A 23219-nucleotide genomic window follows, 5' to 3' on the forward strand; every position below is an offset into this window, starting at 1 on the left:
CCTGTAACGTTATTTTAACTACCAGTGTTTTAACTAGTGAGTGCTACCGAATTAATTTAGGGCTTTCAAATTCTTCATGCAAGTTCGAAAGGACCCAAAAGGTTTTAGAGACGTTCATGTTCTAGTGTCTAACTCCATTTCAGAAAGGTAGACTGCACAGTTCAATAGGATAGCTAAGCCTAGATAATTTTTCATGCTGAAGGTAATTTTTACTAGCTGCTAGGAGCCAAGAATAAAAATGTACCATAATCCACAGTGATTCTACAACTACTCGTTCCCCAGCTCTTCCCATCTTTTATACATATATGCTACTCTGCTAATAGAAACATAAGAGGTTATAAGATAAACATTCTCTTCTAAGGCAACAGCTACGCTACAACAGGAACAATAATTAATCACTTAAACTGAAAAATGTCACCAGTAAAGTATCCTAACAGAAACTTTAGGGAAGTGAAAATTTGGGCTGATGGCCGTCAAAATTTGTACGGCCAAAAGAAAACACCGGCTAAAAAAAAAAAAAATATAACGATGACGATATTCGTTAAGCGTTTCTATGTGCCAACCGCTGTTCTAAGCGCTGGGGTAGATGCAAGGTAATCAAGTTGTCCCACGTGGGGCTCACGGTCTTAATCCCCATTTTCCAGCTGAGGTAGCTGAGGCCCAGAGAAGTGAAGTGGCTTGCCCAAGGTCACACAGCAGACAAGTGGCGGAGGCGGGATAACGAATAATAGGTACTGAGTACAGTGAACACCTAAACGGCTGATCATTCTACTGTTATTCTGCATTACTTACTTTCACTGCAGGGCTCTCATGTGAAATGGAGCTGTGTATATTGAAATTTCTTTCTCCAAAAACAGAGCGCTGGGCAGAAAGGCCTACAGATCCTTCCTACAATACCAACAAAAACAAGGAAAATAAGGATTACGTCTGAGACACTTTCTGCCAGCTGCATTCTGTTGTAGTTTTGAACGAGTTAAATGACATAAAACAATAACAGCTGCACGCGAGTCAGTTTCAGGCACCAAAATATTTCTGTGAAAGGAGAAAATGGTCTAGACAGAACTATTAACACCCTTACAAAAGTGCATCGTGACTCTCAGATATTCAGAGAAATCCTAAAATTAACTGATGGATGTTTAAAGTTTTGCTGTGCAGCTAAAATGGAGTCACTGGAGAATTCTTTTCAGCAAGTGCTCTTCTCTCTTAAAAATGACTCCTAACGCTATCTGTTCGCACGCCATCGAAACCTATTCCCGGCTTCCAATCGAACTACTCTGTGCTTTACACTGCATCAAAAATGCTTCAGAAGATCCGTAATTCCGCGAGATCAAAGATTCTAGCAGTGCCCTATAAATCTTCGGGTGAAATGCCCTCAATGAAGCAAACTTAGGCAAACTAAAAACTTTTTTAGGTTAAAAAAACCTGAATATTGTCCTGGTGGTAGGGCTCCCCCTGTTGGACCCAGCGATACTCCCAAGACCATCCCGCTATTTTACAGAAAGAGAGAAATGGAGAAACCTTTCCGTCTTTTCCTTGTTTAATCTGAATTTGTGAGTGGGAGTAGGGCCTTTTAACGGACGTTTTCAGAGCTGAGTGTGGAGCTCCTTCCTTAGGTTCTGGTAGAGCCAAAGAAACCTTGGTTCCGGTGACTCTGTGAGGCTTGATTTGTGGACGGCTCTCTCGCTGGGCTTCGGGCTGGACGACTTTGAGAAGCTCTATCTTCGTGTCACGGGTTCCCTGGGCCAAGCCAAAGTCTACTAAGGCATACCTAGGAAATCAAATTAAGCACAAGCTTACTCCTCTACAACTCAAGCAATTAAAAGCCACTCCCCGCAGTTCACACCCCAAGTACTTGCCTAAATGGTAACCGGTTTTTGTTTCGGCAACCAAGCGAGAATTATTAGAAGCTCGCTCGCTCTTCTAGTAGTTCTCAACTTCCCCGGAAGAGGAGAATTTCTACCTACGCTTGCTTTAAGAAAAATGTATTACAACAATAGGATGAAATTAAAATTTCTTTTAGAGACAGGAGGCTGGCAAGAGGTCAGGAGGTGCCTAGGACAAAAACTCAAAGCCACAAGCAGATCATGGACTAAAATTTTAGCACTATCTGAATGTAACACAAAAGTATTTGTTTACATTGATGTGTATACGTATTGTCCTCTCTCTCCCCTCTTCTAGACTGTGAGCTCTCTGTGGGCAGGGACTGTTACTCTTTACCGCCGTATTGTACTCTGCCTATTGTTCAGAAGTTCTCTGCACACAGTAAGCACTCAATAAATACGATAAATACGACTAAATTCATCATTAGCACATTAAACACAAGTAAGCACGGCCTATCAGTCGATCACATTTATTGAGTGCTTACAGTGTTCAGAGCACTGCACTAAACGCTTGGGAGAGTACAATATGGGGATTAATAATCCGAGCCCCAAGTGGGACAGGGACTGTGTCCAAACTGATTAACTTGTATCTCCTCCAGCACTTAGAACAGTACTTGGCACATAGGAAGTGCTTTACAAGAATGACTATCATTATTATTATTATTGTTCTAGTGCCGGTTTCACCTGCTCTATGACTTTGGGCAAGTCACTCCTCTGTGCCTCGGTTTCATCAACTGCAAAATGGGGATTCAACACCTGTTCTCCCTCCAGCTTGATCGTGAGCCCCACGCGGGACAGGGACTGTATCTGGCCTGACTAACTTCTATCTACCCCAGAGTTTAGAACAGTGCTTGCTACAGAGTAAGCACTTAGCAAATACCATAAAAAAAAGGAAATCATTCTCTCCAATTTAACCTCAAAGCATTTAATACATTTTATATCCTGGATATATCGGCAACTCTTTTTTCCCACAAGAGCCAAACTCCCATATTAAATGTGAACAGGTATACTCACAGGTCTTCCCATTATTGTAGCATGTTTCAGTGCTGGAATTTAGGCCACGTATTTTATTTTCTAAATTACACGTACCCTCCAGTGCTAGCAAAGTGGTCATTCAGATTTACTTACTCTTTCAGGCGTCTATTATACAGGAAATTGCTAGGTTTGACATCACGGTGTACAATGCCAAACTGATGGATACGCCTTAATGCTTTAAATAGATTAAACATATATTCCCGTACTTCATCAAAGCAAACAGAGTTCAAGATATCCTGAAATACAAATTGGGAGCAATGCCGTTACACAACTGGTTTAATAGAATACTGAATTGTTTCTATTAAGGAAAAACCTAAGACCTACCAGAAAGGATTCATGCTCTAAATACGGCATAGCAATAACCACATGATCATCTTTTCTAAAGCAGTATTTAACTCCCATGACGTTGTCCTGGCCCCTAGAGGAAAATGCACAAAGAACAGAGAGGGAAGCACACTATAAGCATCACAACACTAAATAAAAATAGAATTTAAGCTAAACCTAAGGAGATTGGATTTTCTTTTCTCACTACCCATCTAAGAAATGGGACGGCTCAAAGAATTTTTATTAACAGATGGTTGTTTTTTGCCTACAGCCACCCAGACAAGCACCAAATTATTTTCACGTTTGCTTATTAATGATAGGAGTTTGGGGGGGGGGGGGGAGGTTAACTGGAAACCAGACAGATCAATTCACACAAAAGCAGTTTGCAGTTGCCACTTTCGGGGTTCCAGTTCATTATTTTCTGACATTATTTAATTCACTATTTTCTAACGTTATTCAAAAGAAGGGCAGCTATTATATTTTAAATCTAAATTCTCATTTTTCCTTTGCTGAGGTTCAAGTTATATAGCTGACCACTTCGAGAATGGTCACGTCAGTGACCACTGGATCTATTTCTAACTGTTCCTGTGTGGCCAAGAGCTAAGACTTACGAGGAAGGCTTCGCAGTATAAAGCCAAGGCACCATCAGGGAGGGAGTTCCAACCTCAGAGCCCCTCTGCACGATTGAGGAGCTGAAGGAAAAGCTGCAGAAACACTCCTGAAGGCATCACCCTAGATCCTGAGTCAACATTAGCCCTTTAGCCACATCTTAATATATTCTTCATACCCTCAGTTCTTCCGTAACGTGCTTTTTCTTCACATTTGAAGAGAAACCTTAGAGGATTTTTCATTTGTTTCAGAGACAGATTATTCTCACTATTATTATTATAGAATCTCATTGTTATTATTATCTCATGAAACAATTATTTTCATTTGTTTCATTAGAGAAGCAGCGTGGCTCAGTGGAAAGAGCCCAGGCTTGGGAGTCAGAGGTCACGGGTTAGAATCCCAACTCCATTTGTCAGCTGTGTGACTGTGGGCAAGTCACTTCACTTCTCTGGGCCTCAGTTACCTCATCTGTAAAATGGGGATTAAAACCGTGAGCCCCACGTGGGACGACCTGATCACCCTGTATCTACCCCAGCTCTTAGAACAGTGCTCTGCACAAAGAGCTTAACGAATACTATTATTATTTGTCAATCAACGGAACATTCTTCCAAGAACGAATGTGTATCTGGATTGATTGTGTATATATGTACATATCTACAACTCTATATTAGTGCCTGCTTAGTTGTTCCGATGTGCATATATCTATAATTCTATTTATTTACACTGACACTATTGATGCCTGTTTCCTTGTTTTGATGTCTGTCCGTCTCCCCCATTCTAGACTGTGAGCCCGTTGTGGGCAGGGATTGTCTCTCTCTGTTGCTGAACTGTACTTTCCAAGCGCTCAGTACAGTGCTCTGCACACAGTAAGCGCTCCATAAATACGATCGAATGAATGATCGCGATGCTATGTTGGAAGAAACAGTTATGCGCACGTTTGGCATCAATCGTATGTGTTTTTTGAGCGCTTACTAGGTGCAGAGCACAGTACTAAGCGCTTGGATGAGTAAAATTAAACAGAATTGGTGGACGGGGACCCCCGCCTAAAAGGAGTTTACATTCTACAGGGTCAAAGCAACCTAGATCTACTACCTCTACTTGACTCTGTTAAGCACGTAGCACAGTGTTAAATACACAGCAGATGCTCAACAAATACTGTTGACTGGCAGAGATCCACCATAAATGTAACCCCCTAAGTTATAGGAGAACTGAATGGCTAGAAACAGTCTTACTTACCCAGCTACGGTAAGGCACTGAAGTTCAGCTGCAATTCTTACTGGATGGCTGGTTGGAATTAAATGTTTCAGAGCAATTTTCTCTTCAGGTCCTATTTGTAACTGCGCTGTGGCCAAGTAAACAGAACTGAATGTGCCTGTGGAAAGAATTTCAAGATTCTTCAGTATTTGACCTCTAGAAAAGGGCTCCTGGAAGAACAACGGTATGATCAAGTTCCCTGTTTTCAATTTTTATTAATTTTTGTCGGTCGATGGTATTTGTTGAGGGATTACTCTGGGCAGAACATACAACAAAGTTGGTAGGGACGATCCCCGTCTACAAGGAGCTTAGAGCTTACAGCCTAATTTAGTTTAGGCTTGACTTAATTTCCTATAATCCTGGATTCATACTAATATAACTTTACAGGGTGACCATTAATCTTTAGAACAGATCTCAGAATAGAACTCAATTCCTGAGTCTGTTTGACCTTACAGCATCCCAGTGTTACACTCAGCTCTGCCCTATGGGAGGAGTGGCGAGCAAGATTTGCATATCTATGAAAGAACTGACGGAGCTCGCAATCCGAGATTAATTCGGCCCGTTCGATAAGGGCAGAGAAGGCCATCCGACAACGTTCACTTGGGAGCATGTGGGACTACTTTTCAAATACAAGCCGAAACTGAACTGGTTTAAGAGCAGACCTTGGACTTGGGCCAATTGATTCCTGAAAACCACATCTTTGACCAAAATGGTTTAAGTCAGAACTAACTCGCTCACAGAAACAGTGTTATACGTAGGGATCGGCCCATGAACCAAGATCGGATACTGCACTATTACAAAACTTGCCCAGAACTGCATATTCAATTACAGATGAGTAATAGAAATTGACTCCTTGATGACCTCCCTGCCTCCTTTCTCCACTTCAGTCCATACTTCAATCTGCTGCGCTTAACCTTTTTTCTACAAAACCATTCAGTCCATGTTTCCCCCCATTCCTCAAGAACCTCCACTGGTCACCTATCCTCCTCCACATTAAAGCCAATGTCCTTACCTCTAACTTCAAAGCACTCAATCACCTTGGCCCCCACCTCACCTCTCTGATTTCTTAGCATAACCCAGCCCGTCCACTTTGCTCCTCCCTTAATGCCAACCCACTCAGCACTGTGCATATTTGTATATTTTATTACTCTGTTTCGTTAATGACGTGTCTATATCTACGCTTCTATTTATCTTGATGATACTTATACCAGACTACTCGTTTTGTTTTGCTGTCTCCCCCGTTAAGATGGTGAGCCCGTTACTGGGCAGGGATTGTCTCTATCTGTTGCCCAATCGTATATTCCAAGCGCTCAGTACAGTGCTCTGCACATAGTAAGCGCTCAATAAATACGATTGAATGAACAATCACTGTACTTCCATCTCATCTATCTCGCCCACATCCTGCCTCTGACCTGGAACGCCTCCCCGCTTCATATTTGAATGATGATCACTCTCCCCGCCGTCAAAACCTTATTGAAAGCACATCTCCTCTAAGAAGCCTTCCCTGACTGAGCCCTCATTTTCTCTTCTCCCACTCCCCTTCACTTAATAACAACAATAATAATAATAATGATGATGTTGGCATTTGTTAAGCGCTTACTATAAGCCAAGCACTGTTCTAAGCCACTGGGGTAGATACAAGCTAGTCAGGTTGTCCCACGTGGGGCTCAGAGTCTTAATCCCCATTTGACAGATGAGGGAACTGAGGCACCGAGAAGTGAAGTGACCTGCCCAAAGTCACACAGCTAAGTGGCAGGGGCAGGATTAGAACCCACAACCTCTAACTCCCAAGCCTGGGCTCTTTCCACTGAGCCACGCTGCTTCACTTGGATTGGCACCCTTTATTCACCCCACCCTCGGCCCCACAGCACTTAGGTTCGCATCCAGAATTTATGTATTTACATTAATGTCCGTCTCCCTCACTAGACTACAAGCTCCTTGTGGGCAGGGGAATATGTTTATCAACTCTGCTACACTGATCTCTCCCAAACATTTAGTTCAATGCATTCAAAAAATATGACTATTTGATTGACTATAACTACATTAATGCATTTACATTCAGTCAAAGAATTCCCAAATGGGTTAGCAGAAGCAGCGTGGCTCAGTGGAAAGAGCCCGGACTTGGGAGTCAGAGGCTGTGGGTTCTAATTCCGGCTTCGCCACTTATCACCCGTGTGACTTTGGGCAAGTCGCTTCACTTCTCTGGGCCTCAGTGAGCTCATCTGGAAAATGGGGATGAAGACTGTGAGCCCCACATGGGACAACCTGATCACCTCGCATCTACCCCAGCTTAGTACAGTGCTGGGCACATAGTAAGCGTTTAAATACCATCATTATTATTATTATTATTACTTGTTCAGAAGTGAAACCAACAGGTTGATTCCCACTGTAGACTAAATCTGACGATCAGGTAACTTTTCCCCTTCAAAATTTCTCACACCCACAGTTGTTAAAATTGTCTCCCCATTTCCAGGTTGCTCCCGAGCGTTGCCTCAACTCTGACTGCTGGGTGCCATTAAAAAAAAAAATTAGCTGGGAAAGAGGAACCTGATGTGCTTTACAGCAGAAACAGGAAACTGTTAATAATGTTGGTATTTGTTAAAGCGCTTACTATGTGCAGAGCACTGTTCTAAGCGCTGGGGGAGATACAGGGTCATCAGGTTGTCCCACATGAGGCTCACAGTCTTAATCCCCATTTTACAGATGAGGTAACTGAGGCACAGAGAAGTTAAGTGACTTGCCCAAGGTCACAAAGCTGACAAGGGTTGGAGCCGGGATTCGAACCCATGAGCTATGACTCCCAAGCCCAGGCTCTTTCCACTGAGCCATGCTGTGTTAGAATCCCGTTCTTTCAAATCAGGCTCTTACCATAACCGCTGGTGCTTTCAAAACCAAACGTTTGGCTCTCATCCCCCCCCCCCCCCCCGCCTTTCTAATCTCCGCTCTTTCTATCCTTTACTTTCTCCCCTGAACCTCGCCTTCAAAAATAATTCAAATTCTTTCCCAACCAACGCTTCTGAAATCATCTCACCATTCAAAGATTTGGCATTGGAGGGAAGGTGTTAGTGGATCAGATTCAACAATATAATCCACTCTGCAAACATTTAAATTGGGGCACTTCAATAAAAATAGTTCTACAGTAAACAGGTAACTTGAGGGATAATAAAAATGTAGGAAACCATTTCATACGCACAGTAAAAAAATTAAGTCCATCATTACCTTCTCCGATTTTATCCTCAATTTTAAATACATTACCAAGCTGTGGCACGGCTTCGTAAAGTTTTTCAATATCTTTTTTAACTCCTGAGGAAAGAAAACATTTGAGAGGATTTATTGTTACGCTCAATTATTCACAGATTTACTCCACAAATCCTGAACCTAAACAGTGAAAAGAAACACCACCCACTTATAATGACAAACAAAAAAGTACTCAGGGGCCCCAAAGCTCATGCACATTTTACTCCTGCTGTATTTCCTCTAAAACCTGCTATTTCGTCACTCTTGTGGAAAATGCACACCAGTGTGAGAGATGAAAATGGAAAGAAGTAGAGATGTTTTGTGCTCTGATCACTAGATGGCACGCCAAGGACACACTTAATTACACTTGGACATCTAAATCATTTCCTTCCCTTGAAATTTCTGAGTTCGGATTTTTCTAAGCAATCAGAGACGCGATCAAATAATGTCCTGGTGGGGGGGGAGGGGAAAGGAAACATTTTATTCTTCATTCTCCCTCCACATCGAGCAGGCCAATGCTCTCCCTATCTTCAAGGCCTCTTCTGAAAGCACATCTCCTCCAGGAGGTCTTCCCCGATTAATCGCCGGCTGCGCATTTCCCCTCCCAATTGCCATTTCAGCAGCTGGCAACTCACCCCCACCCCGCTGTAATCACGTTCATGTCTTTCTACTCTATTGGTTTCTCATTCATTCAACGGTATTTATTGAGCGCTTACTACGTGCCGAGCACTGTTCTAAGTGCTTGGAATGGACAATTCGGCAACAGATAGAGGCGATCCCCGCCCAGTGACGGGCTCACAGTCTAATCGGGGGAGACGGACGGGCAAAAACAAGACAACGTAATCGCAATAAATGGAATCAAGGGGATGGACACCTCATTAACAAAATAAACAGGGTAATAAAAATATAGACAAACGAGCACAGTGCTGAGGGGAAGGCGGGAGGAGCAGAGGGAAAGGGGGTAAAGGGGGCTTAGCTGAGGGAGGGTGAAGGGGGGAGTAGAGAGGCAGCAGAGGGACAGAGGGAAAGGGAGGGCTCAGTGTGGGAAGGCCTCCTGGAGGAGGTGAGCTTTAAGTAGGGTTTTGAAGAGGGGAAGAGAACTAGTTTGGCGGAGGTGAGGAGGGAGGGCGTTCCGGGACAGCGGGAGGACGTGGCCCGGGGGTCGACGGCGGGATGGGCGAGAACGGGGGACGGTGAGGAGGTGAGCGGATTTCTCCTACCTGTAATCCTAATTTAGTGTCTATCTCCCCAGCCAGTCAGCCCTTTCAGAACGGGGATCAGGCCTACCGATTCTACTGAACTCTTTCCAGTAGAGTTAGTAGTAGCTTAGCTCCCGAACTCTCTGCGAAGTAAGCGCTCAACGAACGCAACCGATCGATAACACAGCTTTCGAAAGATGCGATTTGACTTTTTTTGAAAGGCTTCACAACATTCGCAGCTAGGTTGGATCGTTACACATGACTAAAAAAATCTCCTGGGGTTTTGTTTGGTTTTTTTTTTAAAATCCTAACAAAGATTTCACTAACCCGTGGAAAAAAAGAGTTAGTAATTATGGAATTTGTTAAGCGCTTACTATGTGCCGAGCACTGTTTTCAGTGCTGGGGTAGACAGAAGGTAATCACGTTGTCCCATGTGGGGCTCACAATCTTAATCCCCGTTTTACAGATGAGGTAGCTGAGGCACAGACAAGTGAAATGGCCTACCCAAGGTCACACAGCAGACAAGTGGCAGAGCTGGGATTAGAACCCACAACCTCTGACTCCCAAGCCCGGGCTCTTTCCACTAAGTCACGCTGCTTCTCTGTTCCCAGTTGTTCTAATAGTGTGCTATATAATAATAATAATAAAAAATAATAATTGTGGTATTTGTTAAGCGCTTACTATGTGCCAAGCACTGTTCTAAGTACTGGGGTAGATACAGGGTAATCAGGTTGTCCCACATGGGGTTCACAGTCTCAATCCCCATTTTACAGATGAGGTAACAGGCACAGAGAAGTGAAGTGACTTGCCCAAAGTCACACAGCAGATAAGTGGAGGAGCAGGGACTCATTCATTCATTCAATAGTATTTACTGAGCGCTTACTATGTGCACAGCACTGTACTAAGCGCTTGGAATGGACAAGTCGGCAACAGATAGAGACGGTCCCTGCCGTCTGACGGGCTCACGGTCTAATCGGGGGAGAGGGACAGACGAGAACAAAGGCGATAAATAGAGTCGAGGGGAAGAACATCTCGTAAAAACCGATGACGACTAAATAGAATCGAGGCGATGTACATCTCATTAACAAAATAAATAGGGTAATGAAGATATATACAGTCGAGCGGACGAGTACGGTGCTGTGGGGATGGGAAGGGAGAGGAGGAGGAGCAGAGGGAGATGGGGGGAAAAGAGGGTTTAGCTGCGGAGAGGTGAAGGGGGGGCGGGAGAGGGAGTAGAGGGGGAAGAGGAGCTCAGTCTGGGAAGGCCTCTCGGAGGAGGTGAGTTTTAAGTAGGGTTTCGAAGAGGGGAAGGGAATCAGTTTGGCGGAGGTGAGGAGGGAGGGCGTTCCGGGACCGCGGGAGGACGCGGCCCGGGGGTCGACGGCGGGACGGACGAGACCGGGGGACGGCGAGGAGGTGGGCGGCGGAGGAGCGGAGCGTGCGGGGTGGGCGGTGGAAAGAGAGAAGGGAGGAGAGGTAGGAAGGGGCGAGGTGACGGAGAGCCTCGAAGCCTAGAGTGAGGAGTTTTTGTTTGGAGCGGAGGTCGATAGGCGACCACCGGAGGTGTTTAAGGGGAGTGACAGGCCCAGAGCGTTTCTGCGGGAAGATGACCCGGGCGGCGGAGCGAAGAATAGACCGGAGAGGGGCGAGAGAGGAGGAAGGGAGATCAGAGGAAGGCCGGTAGTCTAGCCGGGATATAACGAGAGCCCGTAGCGGTGAGGTAGCCGTCTGGGTGGAGAGGAGAGGGCGGATCTCGGCGATATCGTAAAGGTGAGACCGGCAGGTCTCGGTGACGGATAGGACGCGCGGGGTGAACGAGAGAGACGAGTCGAGGATGACACCGAGATCGCGGGCCCGAGAGACGGGAAGGACGGTCGTGCCGTCCACGGTGATAGGGAAGTCCGGGAGAGGACCGGGTTTGGGAGGGAAGATGAGGAGCCCGGTCTCGCTCACGTCGAGTTTTAGGCGGCGGGCCGACATCCGGGCGGAGACGTCCCGGAGGCGGGAGGAGACGCGAGCCCGAAGGGAGGGGGAGAGGACGGGGGCGGAGATGTAGATCTGCGTGTCGTCTGCGTAGAGGTGGTAGTCGAAGCCGTGAGAGCGGATGAGTTCACCGAGGGAGTGAGTGTAGATGGAGAACAGAAGAGGGCCGAGAACCGACCCTTGAGGAACTCCAACAGTTAAAGGACGGGAGGGGGAGGAGGCGCCCGCGAAGGAGACCGAGAACGACCGGCCAGAGAGATGAGAGGAGAACAGGGAGAGGACGGAGTCCGTGAAGCCGAGGTGAGATAAGGTGTGGAGGAGGAGGGGATGGTCGACAGTGTCAAAGGCAGCAGAGAGGTCAAGGAGGATCAGAATGGAGTAGGAGCCATCGGCTTTGGCATTAAGGAGGTCACGGGTGACCTTAGAGAGAGCAGTCCCGGTAGACTGGAGGGGACGGAAGCCAGATCGGAGGGGGTCTGGGAGAGAATGGGAGTTAAGGAATTCTAAGCATCGACCGTAGACGACTCGTTCTAGGATTTTGGAAAGGAAGGGTAGTAGGGAGATAGGGCGATAACTGGAGGGGGAAGTGGGGTCGAGAGCGGGTTTTTTTAGGATGGGGGAGACGTGGGCATGTTTGAAGGCAGCGGGGAAGGAGCCCTTGGAGATTGAGTGGTTAAAAATAGAAGTTAAGGAAGGGAGGAGGGCAGGGGCGATGGTTTTGATAAGGTGAGAGGGAATGGGGTCCGAGGCGCAGGTGGAGGGGGTGGCACTTGCGAGGATGGGAAAGTAGGGGAGCGGGTTGGTGGGGGGGAGGGGAGAGGCGGAGGGGTGACTCTGGGGAGCTCAGACCTGATCGTGTTGATTTTCGTGAGGAAATAGGTGGCCAGATCATCGGGGGTGAGAGATGGGGGAGGGGGAGGAACAGGGGGCCTAAGGAGAGAGTTAAAGGTCCGGAACAATCGGCGGGGGTGGCGGGCGTGGGTGTCGATGAGGGAGGAGAAGGAGTTTTGCCTGGCGGAGGAGAGGGCAGAGTTAAGGCAGGAAAGGATAAATTTGAAGTGTGTGAGGTCGGCTCGGTGCTCGGACTTTCGCCAGCAGCGCTCGGCGGCTCGAGCATAGGAGCGTAGGAGGCGGACGGAGGAGGCGATCCGGGGCCGTGGGTTAGTGGAGCGAGAGCGGCGGAGGGAAAGGGGGGCGAGAGAGTCGAGATGAGTAGAGAGGGTGGAGTTGAGAGCGGAGACCCGATCGTCGAGAGTGGGAAGAGAGGACGGGGCGGCAAGGTGAGGAGAGATGCTACCGGAAAGACGGACGGGATCGAGAGAGCGGATTAGAACCCATGACCTTCTGACTCCCAGGCCCGGCCTCTATCCACTACGCCATGATAGAGGAGAAGCAGAATGGGGATTAGAACCGTGAGCCCCACAACCTGATGACCCCGTATCTCCCCCAGCGCTTAGAACAGTGCTTGGGACATAGTAAGCGCTTAACAAATGCATTATCACTATTATTATCATTAATAATAACCATCGGGCTGATGAACTGGGCGTAGTGGGGCTCTCAGCAAGGAGCTCTTTTTATCTGGCGAAACTGCAGTCCGGCCCTTCTGGCAAAGCCCAGGGATGCTCTGCCAGATCAATCAATAAATCAATCAGTGGTATTTATTGAGCACTTATTGAGCCGGATGTGAAGGGAGGAGGGCGTTCTACGCAGGAGGAAGGGTGTGAGCAAGAGGCTGGTAGCGAGACAGACAAAAATGAGGCAGAGAATCCGTTGACTTTTAGAGGAGCGAACCATGTGAGCTGGAGGGAGTGGGGAGAGAGCTGACCGGACGCCGCAGAGTCAATGTTTAGGAGTTTCTGTCTGATGGGGAGAAATTTGGGCAAAACTGGAGGAATGGGGAGAGGTTTGCAGGATGAATCCAGGGAGCAAAGTGAACTACGGACTGGAGAGGGGAGGGCTGGAAGCAGGAAAGTCTGCAAGGAGGCTGATGCAGTAGTTGTTCTGGGATACGCCGAGTGCCTGGACCAACAAGGGGACAAGAGGTGATTCCGGGGATGTTGTGAAGACAGAAATGGCGGGATCCGGTGACTGATCGGAGAGGAGCCACGGCTGAAGCCAACGCTGCCGGGCTCGAGGCGCGGTGAAAATGGTGGTGTTGTCAACGCTGAGGGGAAATTACCATTTTTTTTCTTTAATGGCACTCGTTAAGTACTTACTGTGTGTCAAACGTCTGTTATTATTATGGTATCTGTTTAAGCGCTTACTATGTGCCAAGAACTGTTCTAAGCGCTGGGGTAAATACAAGGGAATCAGGTTGTCCCGCGTGGGGCTCACAGTCTCAATCCCCATTTCACAGATGAGGTAACTGAGGCACAGAGAAGTTAAGTGACTTGCCCGAGGTCACAGAGCAGACAAGTGGCAGAGCCGGGATTCCAAGGACTAGGATAGGTTCAAGTTAATTAGGCTGGACACGGTCCCTGTTCCGCATGGGACTCTCGGTCGAGAAACAGCGTGGTCAGTGGAAAGAACCCGGGTTTGGGAGTCAGAGGTCGCGGGTCCTAATCCCCCCTCCGCCACTTGGCAGCTGTGTGACTCTGGGCAAGTCACGTCTCTTCTCTGGGCCCCAGTTACCTCATCTGTAAAATGGGGATGAAGACCGTGAGCCCCACGTGGGACAACCTGATTCCCTTGCGTCTACCCCGGCGCTCAGAACAGTGCTCGGCACATAGCGCTTAACAAATACCGGCATTGTTATTATTAAGTAGGAGGGGGAACAGGTATTTATTTTCCATTATGCGGTTGAGGAAACTGAGGCATAAAGAACTTACGTTGGCTGCCACAAGGTCACAAAGCAAGTAAATGGCAGATCCAGGAACGGAGCGCAGGTCTTAACTCCTAGACATGTGCTCTTTCCACTATATTACGCTGCTTCTTTACGCGGTGATTCCCGTAACATCTCTCATTCATTCATTCAATCGTATTTACTGAACGCTTACTATGTGCACGGCACCGTACTAACCTTCTCTACAGTCTCATACTTGCTACCTTCAGGAGATCTCTACTTGGATGTCCTCCTGCCATCTCCGACTTTAACACGCCCAGAACTCCTCTTCCCACCCAAACCGTCGCTTTCCTTCGACTTTCCCATCACTGAAGACGGCACCACCCATCCTCCCTGTCTCGCGAGTCCACGTCTCGCCGTTATCGTCTGTAATAACTAGAATATGCTTCTTCATCTCCCTCTAAACTGCCCCCGCCGCGGTTCGAGGATTGGTCACATCCCATGAGCTCGTTGCGGGCAGGGAACGTCACTGTTTGTTCTCGTATTTGACTCTCCCGGGGGCTCGGCACACATAGTAAATTCATTCCATAGTATTTATTGAGCGCTTACTACGTGCAGAGCACTGGACTAAGCGCTTGGAATGGACAATTCGGCAACAGATGGAGACGATCCCCGCCCACTGACGGGCTCGCGGTCTAATAAATACGACTGAATGAATGAATGTTGACTACCGCACCAGCCTCCTCACCGACCTCCCTTCCTCCAGCCTTTCCCCACTCCAGTCCGCGTATTTCTCACCGCCTGGATCATTTTCCTAAAAGGTCATCCTGCGTTCGTCGCCGGACACCTCAAAAGCCTCCAGGGGCTGCCCATTCGTCCCAATTGTCCATTCCAAGCGCTTAGTGCAGTGCTCTGCACATAGTAAGCGCTCAGTAAATAGGATTGAATGAAAATTCATCGAAAACTCCTTCCCATTGGCTTTCCCTCCTCCCACCTGACCTTGCTCACCTCTAACTCCGACCCCGCCCGCACACTCGGCTCCTCCATCACCAACCTACTTATTGCACCTCCATCTCGCCTCTCTCGCCGTCGAGCTCTTCTTCGCCTCCTCCCTCGGCCTCCCTACTCCTTCGTATCTGACAGGCCACCACGCTCTCCATCTTCCAAGTCCTACTAAGCAATAATGATAGTAGCGATGGCATCTGTTAAGCGCTCAGCACGTGCCAATTAAGCGCCGGGGAGGATACAGGGTGATGAGGTTGTCCCACGAGGGGCTCACAGTCTTCATCCCCATTTTCCAGAAGAGGTCACTGAGGCCCAGAGAAGCGGCTTGCCCGGAGCCACCCAGCCGACAAGCGGCGCGGCCGGGATTCGAACCCACGATCTCCGAGTCCCCGGCCCGGGCTCTTTCCACCGAGCCCGTCGGACGATCAACGGCGTTTACTGAGTGCTTACCACGTGCCGCGTCGGCGCTTAGAAGAGTACGATTCAGAGAAGCAGCGTGGCTCAGTGGAAAGCGCCCGGGCTGGGGAGGCAGAGGTCATGGGCTCGAATCCCAGCTCCTCCGCTTGCCGGCTGTGTGACTTTGGGCAAGTCACTTCTCTGGGCCTCAGTTCCCTCGTCTGGAAAATGGGGAGGAAGACTTGTGAACCCCACAGGGGACAACCTGATCGCCTTGTATCCCCGTGCTTTGCACACAGTAAGCGCTTAACAGATACAATCATCATTATTATTATTACGAGCTGGCGCCTCCTCCAAGAAGCCTTCCCTGACTAACTCATTTCCCCACCCCCCTCCCCCTTCCTTCTGAATCGCTCTACATTTGGATCTATACCCCACGGGGACTCAGTACTCACCCCAGCCTCCCGGCACTTCCGTTCCTATTTTGATATTTTGCCGCGTCCCCTGTCAGCGATTTATTTTACGGCGTCTCCCTCACTAAACGTAAGCCCCCCGAGGACAGCAATCACGGGGCGTTCTGCACGGCACGGTGGTTAGAGCCCGGGCCCGGGAGTCGGAAGGTCACGGGTTCTCATCCCGTCTCCGCCACCCGTCCGCTGTATGACCCTGGGCAAGTCACTTCACTTCTCCAGTCACCTCATCTGTAAAACGGGAACTGAGACTGGGAGCCCCACGTGGGACAGGGACCGATTTGCCTGTATCCACCCCAGCGCTTAGTACAGTGCCGGGGACATAGTAAGTGCCGGAAATACCATCACTATCATGTCTACCAAACTCTATTGCACTGTATTCTCTCGAGTGTGCGGTGCTCTGGGTTTTATTTTTTTATGGACGTGGGGAACACGGAGGGAAAAAATTTCACTTTTGGTGTGAGCAGTTGCACGGTAAAAGAAGTCACGACCTGAGGAAACCTCAGTGAGGGGAAGAAGAACGCCACAGAGAGTCAGGTGGGGTGCAAAAAGAAAATTAAGTGGATCAAAAGAGGAATTTCTGGAGGACCTTGCAAGGAATATCAGAACTAAAATGAAAAATTCTCCAAATGTTTCAAGAAAAAAAAAAAAAAGGAAAACGGATGGAAACCGTTGGGACGACTTGACCATTATGCAGGAAAGGTGCCCACTAGGCCGCTGACTCCCTGAGCTGGGGACAGAAGCAGCGTAGCTCAGTGGAAAGAGCCCGGGCTTGGGAGTCGGAGGTCATGGGTTCGAATCTCGGCTCCGCCACTCGGCAGCTGCGAGACCGTGGGCGAGTCACTTCACTTCTCTGGGCCTCAGTTCCCTCATCTGTAAAACGGGGGTGAAGACTGCGAGCCTCACGTGGGACAGCCTGATCACCCTGTATCTACCCCGGCGCGTAGAACAGTGCTCTGCACATAGTAAGCGCTTAACAAATACCGACGTCATTATTACCTGCACAGCTGTACCCGCTGAGGCTCCGACTTTGGTCCGTCGACTGCACCTGATTACGTTCCCTGAAGGAGGACTGCGATTTTCCAGCTCATTTTGAAAATAAAAATGAACTTAATAGAAGGGGGAACCTCTTCTTCACCTCACCCTCTCACCGTGCCCTGCTCTTGCCTTCCACCTTCCGTCCCCACCCACCGCCCGGCAGCCCCTCTTGACCAAAATCTCTCAGCCCAAAGCTTAGGTTCACCCTGTTTTCAGAGCCCTCTTAAAAATCAACCTTCCTCTCCTTGTGGGCGAGGGGTGGTGTCAATCTACTCTATTCTACTGTAATAATAATGTTGGTATTTGTTAAGCGCTTGCTAGGTGCAGAGCACTGCTCTAAGCGCCGGGGTAGATATAGGGTCATCAGGTTGTCCCACGTGAGGCTCACAGTCTCCATCCCCCTTTCACAGATGAGGGAACCGAGGCCCAGAGAAGCGAAGCGACTCGCCCACGGTCCCACAGCTGACGAGTGGCAGAGCCGGGAGTCGAACCCACGACCTCTGACTCCGAAGCCCAGGCTCTTTCCACTGAGCCACGCGCTTTTCCAAGGGCTAATACAGTCCCCGCCACACAGTGAGCACTCAACTATCATTCACGGAGAAGTCTTCCTCCATTTTAGCAGAGGCCTTACCGGACTAAGCCCCACTTTTCCTCATCTCCCACTCCCTTCTGTGTCTCCCTGACCTGCTCCCTTTGCTCTTCCCAGCTCCAGAGTACTTACATATGTGTCAATTTTAGGGAAGCGGCGTGGCTCAGTGGCAAGAGCCCGGGCTTGGGAGTGAGAGGTCATGGGTTCGACTCCCGGCTCTGCCACTCGGCAGCTGTGGGACTGTGGGCAAGTCGCTTCACTTCTCTGGGCCTCAGTTACCTCATCTGTAAAATGGGGAGGAACTGTGAGCCTCACGTGGGACAATCTGATGACCCTGTATCTACCCCAGCTAAACCCTCTCCTCCCCCCTTTCCCTCCGCTCCTCGCCCACTCCCTTCCCATCCCCTCAGCACTGAACTCGTCCGCTCCACTGTATCTATCTTCATCACCCTATTTATTCTGTTAATGAGATGTACGTCACCTAGATTCTATTTATTTGCTCTTGTTTTAATGAGATGTTCATCCCCTCGATTCTATTTATTGCCACTGTCCTTGTCTGTCCGTCTCCCCCGATTAGACCGTGAGCCCGTCAAAGGGCAGGGACTGTATCTGTTACCCATTTGTCCCTTCCAAGCGCTCAGTACAGTGCCCTGCACATAGTAAGCGCTCAATAAATACTATTGAATGAATGAATACCCCAGCGCTTAGAACAGTGCTCTGCGCATAGTAAGCGCTTAACAAATACCAACATTATTTTTTTTATTTGTATTGATGTCTGTCTCCCCCCTTCTAGACTGTAAGCTCGCTGTTTATGTTGTTACCGTTTACTGTTGCATTTTGCGTTCCCAAGCGCTTAAGTACAGTGCTCTGCACAGTAAGCACTCAATAAATACAACCGAATAAATGAATGCCCCAGTCTGGTCGGTCCAACATCCACCTTTAGCGCGTAAATATTTTATTCCTATTCCCCAGCACTCTTTTATATGTCCCTATGTCCATTATTTGTGTTTGCCCTACTTCATCCTTGTTCTCCTCACGCTTCCTCAATGTGTAAATCACTTCTGTAGGTGTCCCCCCCCACCACCGATCAAAACGTAAGCTCCTCGAGGGCAGGGAACACGTGTCGATACTGCTCAATAATATAGTGCTCAATAAATCTTGATACTGCTGTGGTTTCATACCTAATATGGTGTAGATGTACTAATATAGATAGATAGATAATAATGTTGGCATTTGTTAAGCGCTGACTATGTGCAGAGCACTTTTCTAAGCGCTGGGAGAGATGCAGGGTCATCAGGTGGTCGCACGTGAGGCTCACAGTTCATTCATTCATTCAACAGTATTTATTAAGCGCTTACTATGCGCAGAGCACTGTACTAAGCGCTTGGAAGGGACAAATCGGTAACAGATAGAGACAGTCACTGCCCTTTGACGGGCTCACGGTCGGATCGGGGGAGACGGACGGACGAGATCGATGGCAATAAATAGAATGGAGGGGACGAACATCTCATTAAAACAAGAGCAAACAAATAGAATCAGGGCGACGTACATCTCATTAACAAAATAGTTAATCCCCCTTTTACAGATGAGGTAACTGAGGCCCAGAGAAGTGAAGTGACTTGCCCTGAGTCACCCAGCTAAGTGACAGAGCCGGGATTCGAACCCATGACCTCTGACTCCCAAGCCCGGGCTCTTTCCACTGAGCCACGCTGCTTCTCATAGACGAAGCTCTGATCACCCTCTACAGTTCTCTTTTTAGATCAGGGTTCTTAAGGCCGCACCTTGTATTTGACTCTAAGCTCATTGTGGGAAGGGAATAGTTATTCATTCAATTGTATCTACTGAGCGCTTACTGTGAGCCGAGCACTGTACCGAGTGCTTGGAAAGTACCGTTTGACAAGACAGAGACGATCCCTACTCAACAGTGGGCTCACAGTCCAGAAGCGGCATGGCGCAGTGGAAAGAGCCCGGGCTGGGGAGTCAGAGGTCATGGGTTCGAATCCCGGCTCTGCCACTCGGCGGCTGGGTGACTGTGGGCAAGTCACTTCACTTCTCTGGGCCTCATTGACCTCATCTGTCAAATGGGGACTAACTGTGAGTCTCACGTGGGACAACCTGATTACCGTGTATCTTCCCCAGCACTTAGAAGAGTGCTCTGCACATAGTAAGCGCTTAACAAATACCAACATTATTATTATTAGAAACGGACTCAGTCGTAAGCGCTTAACAAATACCAACATTATTATTAGAAACGGGCTCAGTCTAGGAATATGTTATACTGTAGGTTCACAGTCTAGGAATTGTTCTACTGTACGCTCCCAAGAGCTTAGTAGAGTGCTCTGCACACAGTAAGCGCTCAACGATGGACTGACTGACTGAGATATTAGCCTTGAAGATCCCCGAATATTGGCTTTTTTTGAGTTCTGACTCTGAGGAGCACCACTCTTTTGAATGACAGTGAAAGCGGCGTGGCTCAGCGGATAGAGCCCGGGCTTGGGAGTCAGAGGTCGTGGGTTCAAATCCCGGCCCTGCCACTCGTCAGCTGCGTGACTGTGGGCAAGTCGCTTCACTTCTCTGGGCCTCAGTTACCTCATCTGGAAAATGGGGATGAAGACTGTGAGCCTCACGTGGGACAACCTGATTACCCTGTATCTCCGCCAGCGCTTAGAACAGTGCTCGGCACGTAGTAAGCGCTTAACAAATACCAACAATATAAACACGTACTCTTGTTTTCGTCTTGCGTTGTCAAGTCACCTCCGACCCACAGCGACACCACGGATAGCGCTTAGAACGGTGCCCTGCACATAGTGAGCGCTTAACAAATGCCTACATTGCCAGAACCACCCCGCCTCCATCTGCAATCGTTCCGGTAGTGGATCCAGAGAGTTTTCTTGGCAAAAATCCTGGCTAGGAACAATAAAACCACCCCTCGCGGCCAAAGTCGATTTATAGAACAGGTACTAAAGCACACACCTGAGAGTCTGTAATTCTGCTGATATTTTTTAAGGGAACCATCGGCCTGAAACGGGTCTTGTGAGGGGGATGGAGGTTGCTGCTCTTCCAGCTGAATCCCTAAAGATGCCTCCATCGTATGAGCACCGGGATGTACGGAACCAGCTACGAGGTCATGTCCGCTGGGGTTGGACAGACAGGTCCCGCAGCCTGCACGGGGAAGAGGAGAATGAATTATTTTTTCAAAACAAGAATTCACAAAAGTACCTCATTTGAACGCCTCATCTGCCTCCCTCTCCCCCTGGAAGGAGACACGGGTCCCCGTCCCTTTTCCTTCTCCTACAACCCAGGGAGGAGACACGGGTCCCCGTCCCTTCTCCTTCTCCTACAACCCAGGGAGGAGACACGGGTCCCCGTCCCTTCCCCTTCTCCTCCTACAACCCAGGGAGGAGACACGGGTCCCCGTCCCTTTTCCCTCTCCTACAACCCAGGGAGGAGACACGGGGTCCCCGTCCCTTTTCCTTCTCTTACAACCCAGGAAGGAGACACGGGTCCCCGTCCCTTCTCCTACAACCCAGGGAGGAGACACGGGTCCCCGTCCCTTCCCCTTCTCCTCCTACAACCCAGGGAGGAGACACAGGGTCCCCGTCCCTTTTCCCTCTCCTACAACCCAGGGAGGAGACACGGGTCCCCGTCCCTTCTCCTTCTCCTACAACCCAGGAAGGAGACACGGGTCCCCGTCCCTTTTCCTTCTACAACCCAGGAAGGAGACACGGGGTCCCCGTCCCTTCTCCTACAACCCAGGAAGGAGACACGGGTCCCCGTCCCTTTTCCTTCTCCTACAACCCAGGGAGGAGACACGGGGTCCCCGTCCCTTCTCCTACAACCCAGGGAGGAGACACGGGGTCCCCGTCCCTTTTCCTTCTCCTACAACCCAGGGAGGAGACACGGGGTCCCCGTCCCTTTTCCTTCTACAACCCAGGAAGGAGACACGGGGTCCCCGTCCCTTCTCCTTCTCCTACAACCCAGGAAGGAGACACGGGTCCCCGTCCCTTTTCCCTCTCTTACAACCCAGGGAGGAGACACGGGGTCCCCATCCCTTTTCCTTCTCTTACAACCCAGGAAGGAGACACGGGTCCCCGTCCCTTTTCCTTCTACAACCCAGGAAGGAGACACGGGGTCCCCATCCCTTTTCCTTCTACAACCCAGGAAGGAGACACGGGGTCCCCGTCCCTTCTCCTTCTCCTACAACCCAGGAAGGAGACACGGGTCCCCGTCCCTTTTCCTTCTACAACCCAGGAAGGAGACACGGGGTCCCCGTCCCTTCTCCTACAACCCAGGAAGGAGACACGGGTCCCCGTCCCTTTTCCTTCTCCTACAACCCAGGGAGGAGACACGGGGTCCCCGTCCCTTCTCCTACAACCCAGGGAGGAGACACGGGGTCCCCGTCCCTTTTCCTTCTCCTACAACCCAGGGAGGAGACACGGGGTCCCCGTCCCTTTTCCTTCTACAACCCAGGAAGGAGACACGGGGTCCCCGTCCCTTCTCCTTCTCCTACAACCCAGGAAGGAGACACGGGTCCCCGTCCCTTTTCCTTCTACAACCCAGGAAGGAGACACGGGGTCCCCGTCCCTTCTCCTTCTCCTACAACCCAGGGAGGAGACACGGGTCCCCGTCCCTTTTCCTTCTCCTACAACCCAGGGAGGAGACACGGGGTCCCCGTCCCTTTTCCTTCTACAACCCAGGGAGGAGACACGGGGTCCCCGTCCCTTTTCCTTCTCCTACAACCCAGGGAGGAGACACGGGGTCCCCGTCCCTTTTCCTTCTCCTACAACCCAGGGAGGAGACACGGGTCCCCGTCCCTTTTCCTTCTCCTACAACCCAGGGAGGAGACACGGGGTCCCCGTCCCTTTTCCTTCTCCTACAACCGAGGAAGGACACACGGGTCCCCGTCCCTTTTCCTTCTCCTACAACCCAGGGAGGAGACACGGGGTCCCCGTCCCTTTTCCTTCTCCTACAACGGAGCTGGGGGATTACAGTTCGTTGTGCACAGGAAACGTTTTCATTCACTTCAATCGTATTTATTGGGAGCTTACCGTGTGCAAAGCACCGCACTAAGCGCTGGGGAGAGTACAATACATCAAATTCCCAGCTCACAGCGACCTCACAGTCTAGAGGGGGAGACGGGCATTACTATAAATAAGTTACTGTGTCCGTTTACTGTTGCAGTGTCCTCTCCCAAGCGTTTAGGACAGTGCTCTGCACATAGTATGCACTCAATAAAAATAATAATGTCGGTATTTGTCAAGCGCTCACCATGTGCAGGGCACCGTTCTAAGCGCTGGGGGGAGATACAGGGTCATCGGGTCGTCCCACGTGGGGCTCACAGGCTTCGTCCCCATTTGACAGATGAGGTCACTGAGGCCCAGAGAAGTGAAGTGACTCCCCCACAGTCACCCAGCTGAC

At 49.4% G+C, this 23219-nt stretch overlaps 1 protein-coding gene across 5 annotated transcripts in view; it reads right to left on the reverse strand.

Moving 5' to 3' along the window:
• CDC7 (cell division cycle 7) overlaps positions 1-23219 on the reverse strand; it is a 49116-nt gene that overhangs the window by 18880 nt on the left and 7017 nt on the right. For 3 of the 5 annotated variants that reach the window (XM_029063115.2, XM_029063110.1, XM_029063114.2), the window contains exons 2-9: positions 20775-20963; positions 17174-17260; positions 8322-8405; positions 5085-5220; positions 3240-3333; positions 3009-3151; positions 1519-1768; positions 793-888 (exon numbers count right to left, since the gene is read on the reverse strand). In XM_029063115.2, the coding sequence (XP_028918948.1) occupies positions 793-888; positions 1519-1768; positions 3009-3151; positions 3240-3333; positions 5085-5220; positions 8322-8405; positions 17174-17260; positions 20775-20889 (1005 nt within the window). In that variant the 5' untranslated portion in view covers positions 20890-20963. The remainder of the gene's footprint in view (positions 1-792; positions 889-1518; positions 1769-3008; positions 3152-3239; positions 3334-5084; positions 5221-8321; positions 8406-17173; positions 17261-20774; positions 20964-23219) is intronic. The other 2 variants (XM_039911871.1, XM_029063111.2) reach the window with 2 other exon arrangements.

This window comes from Ornithorhynchus anatinus, chromosome 4 (assembly GCF_004115215.2).
Source record: "Ornithorhynchus anatinus isolate Pmale09 chromosome 4, mOrnAna1.pri.v4, whole genome shotgun sequence".
Lineage (NCBI taxonomy): Eukaryota > Metazoa > Chordata > Mammalia > Monotremata > Ornithorhynchidae > Ornithorhynchus > Ornithorhynchus anatinus.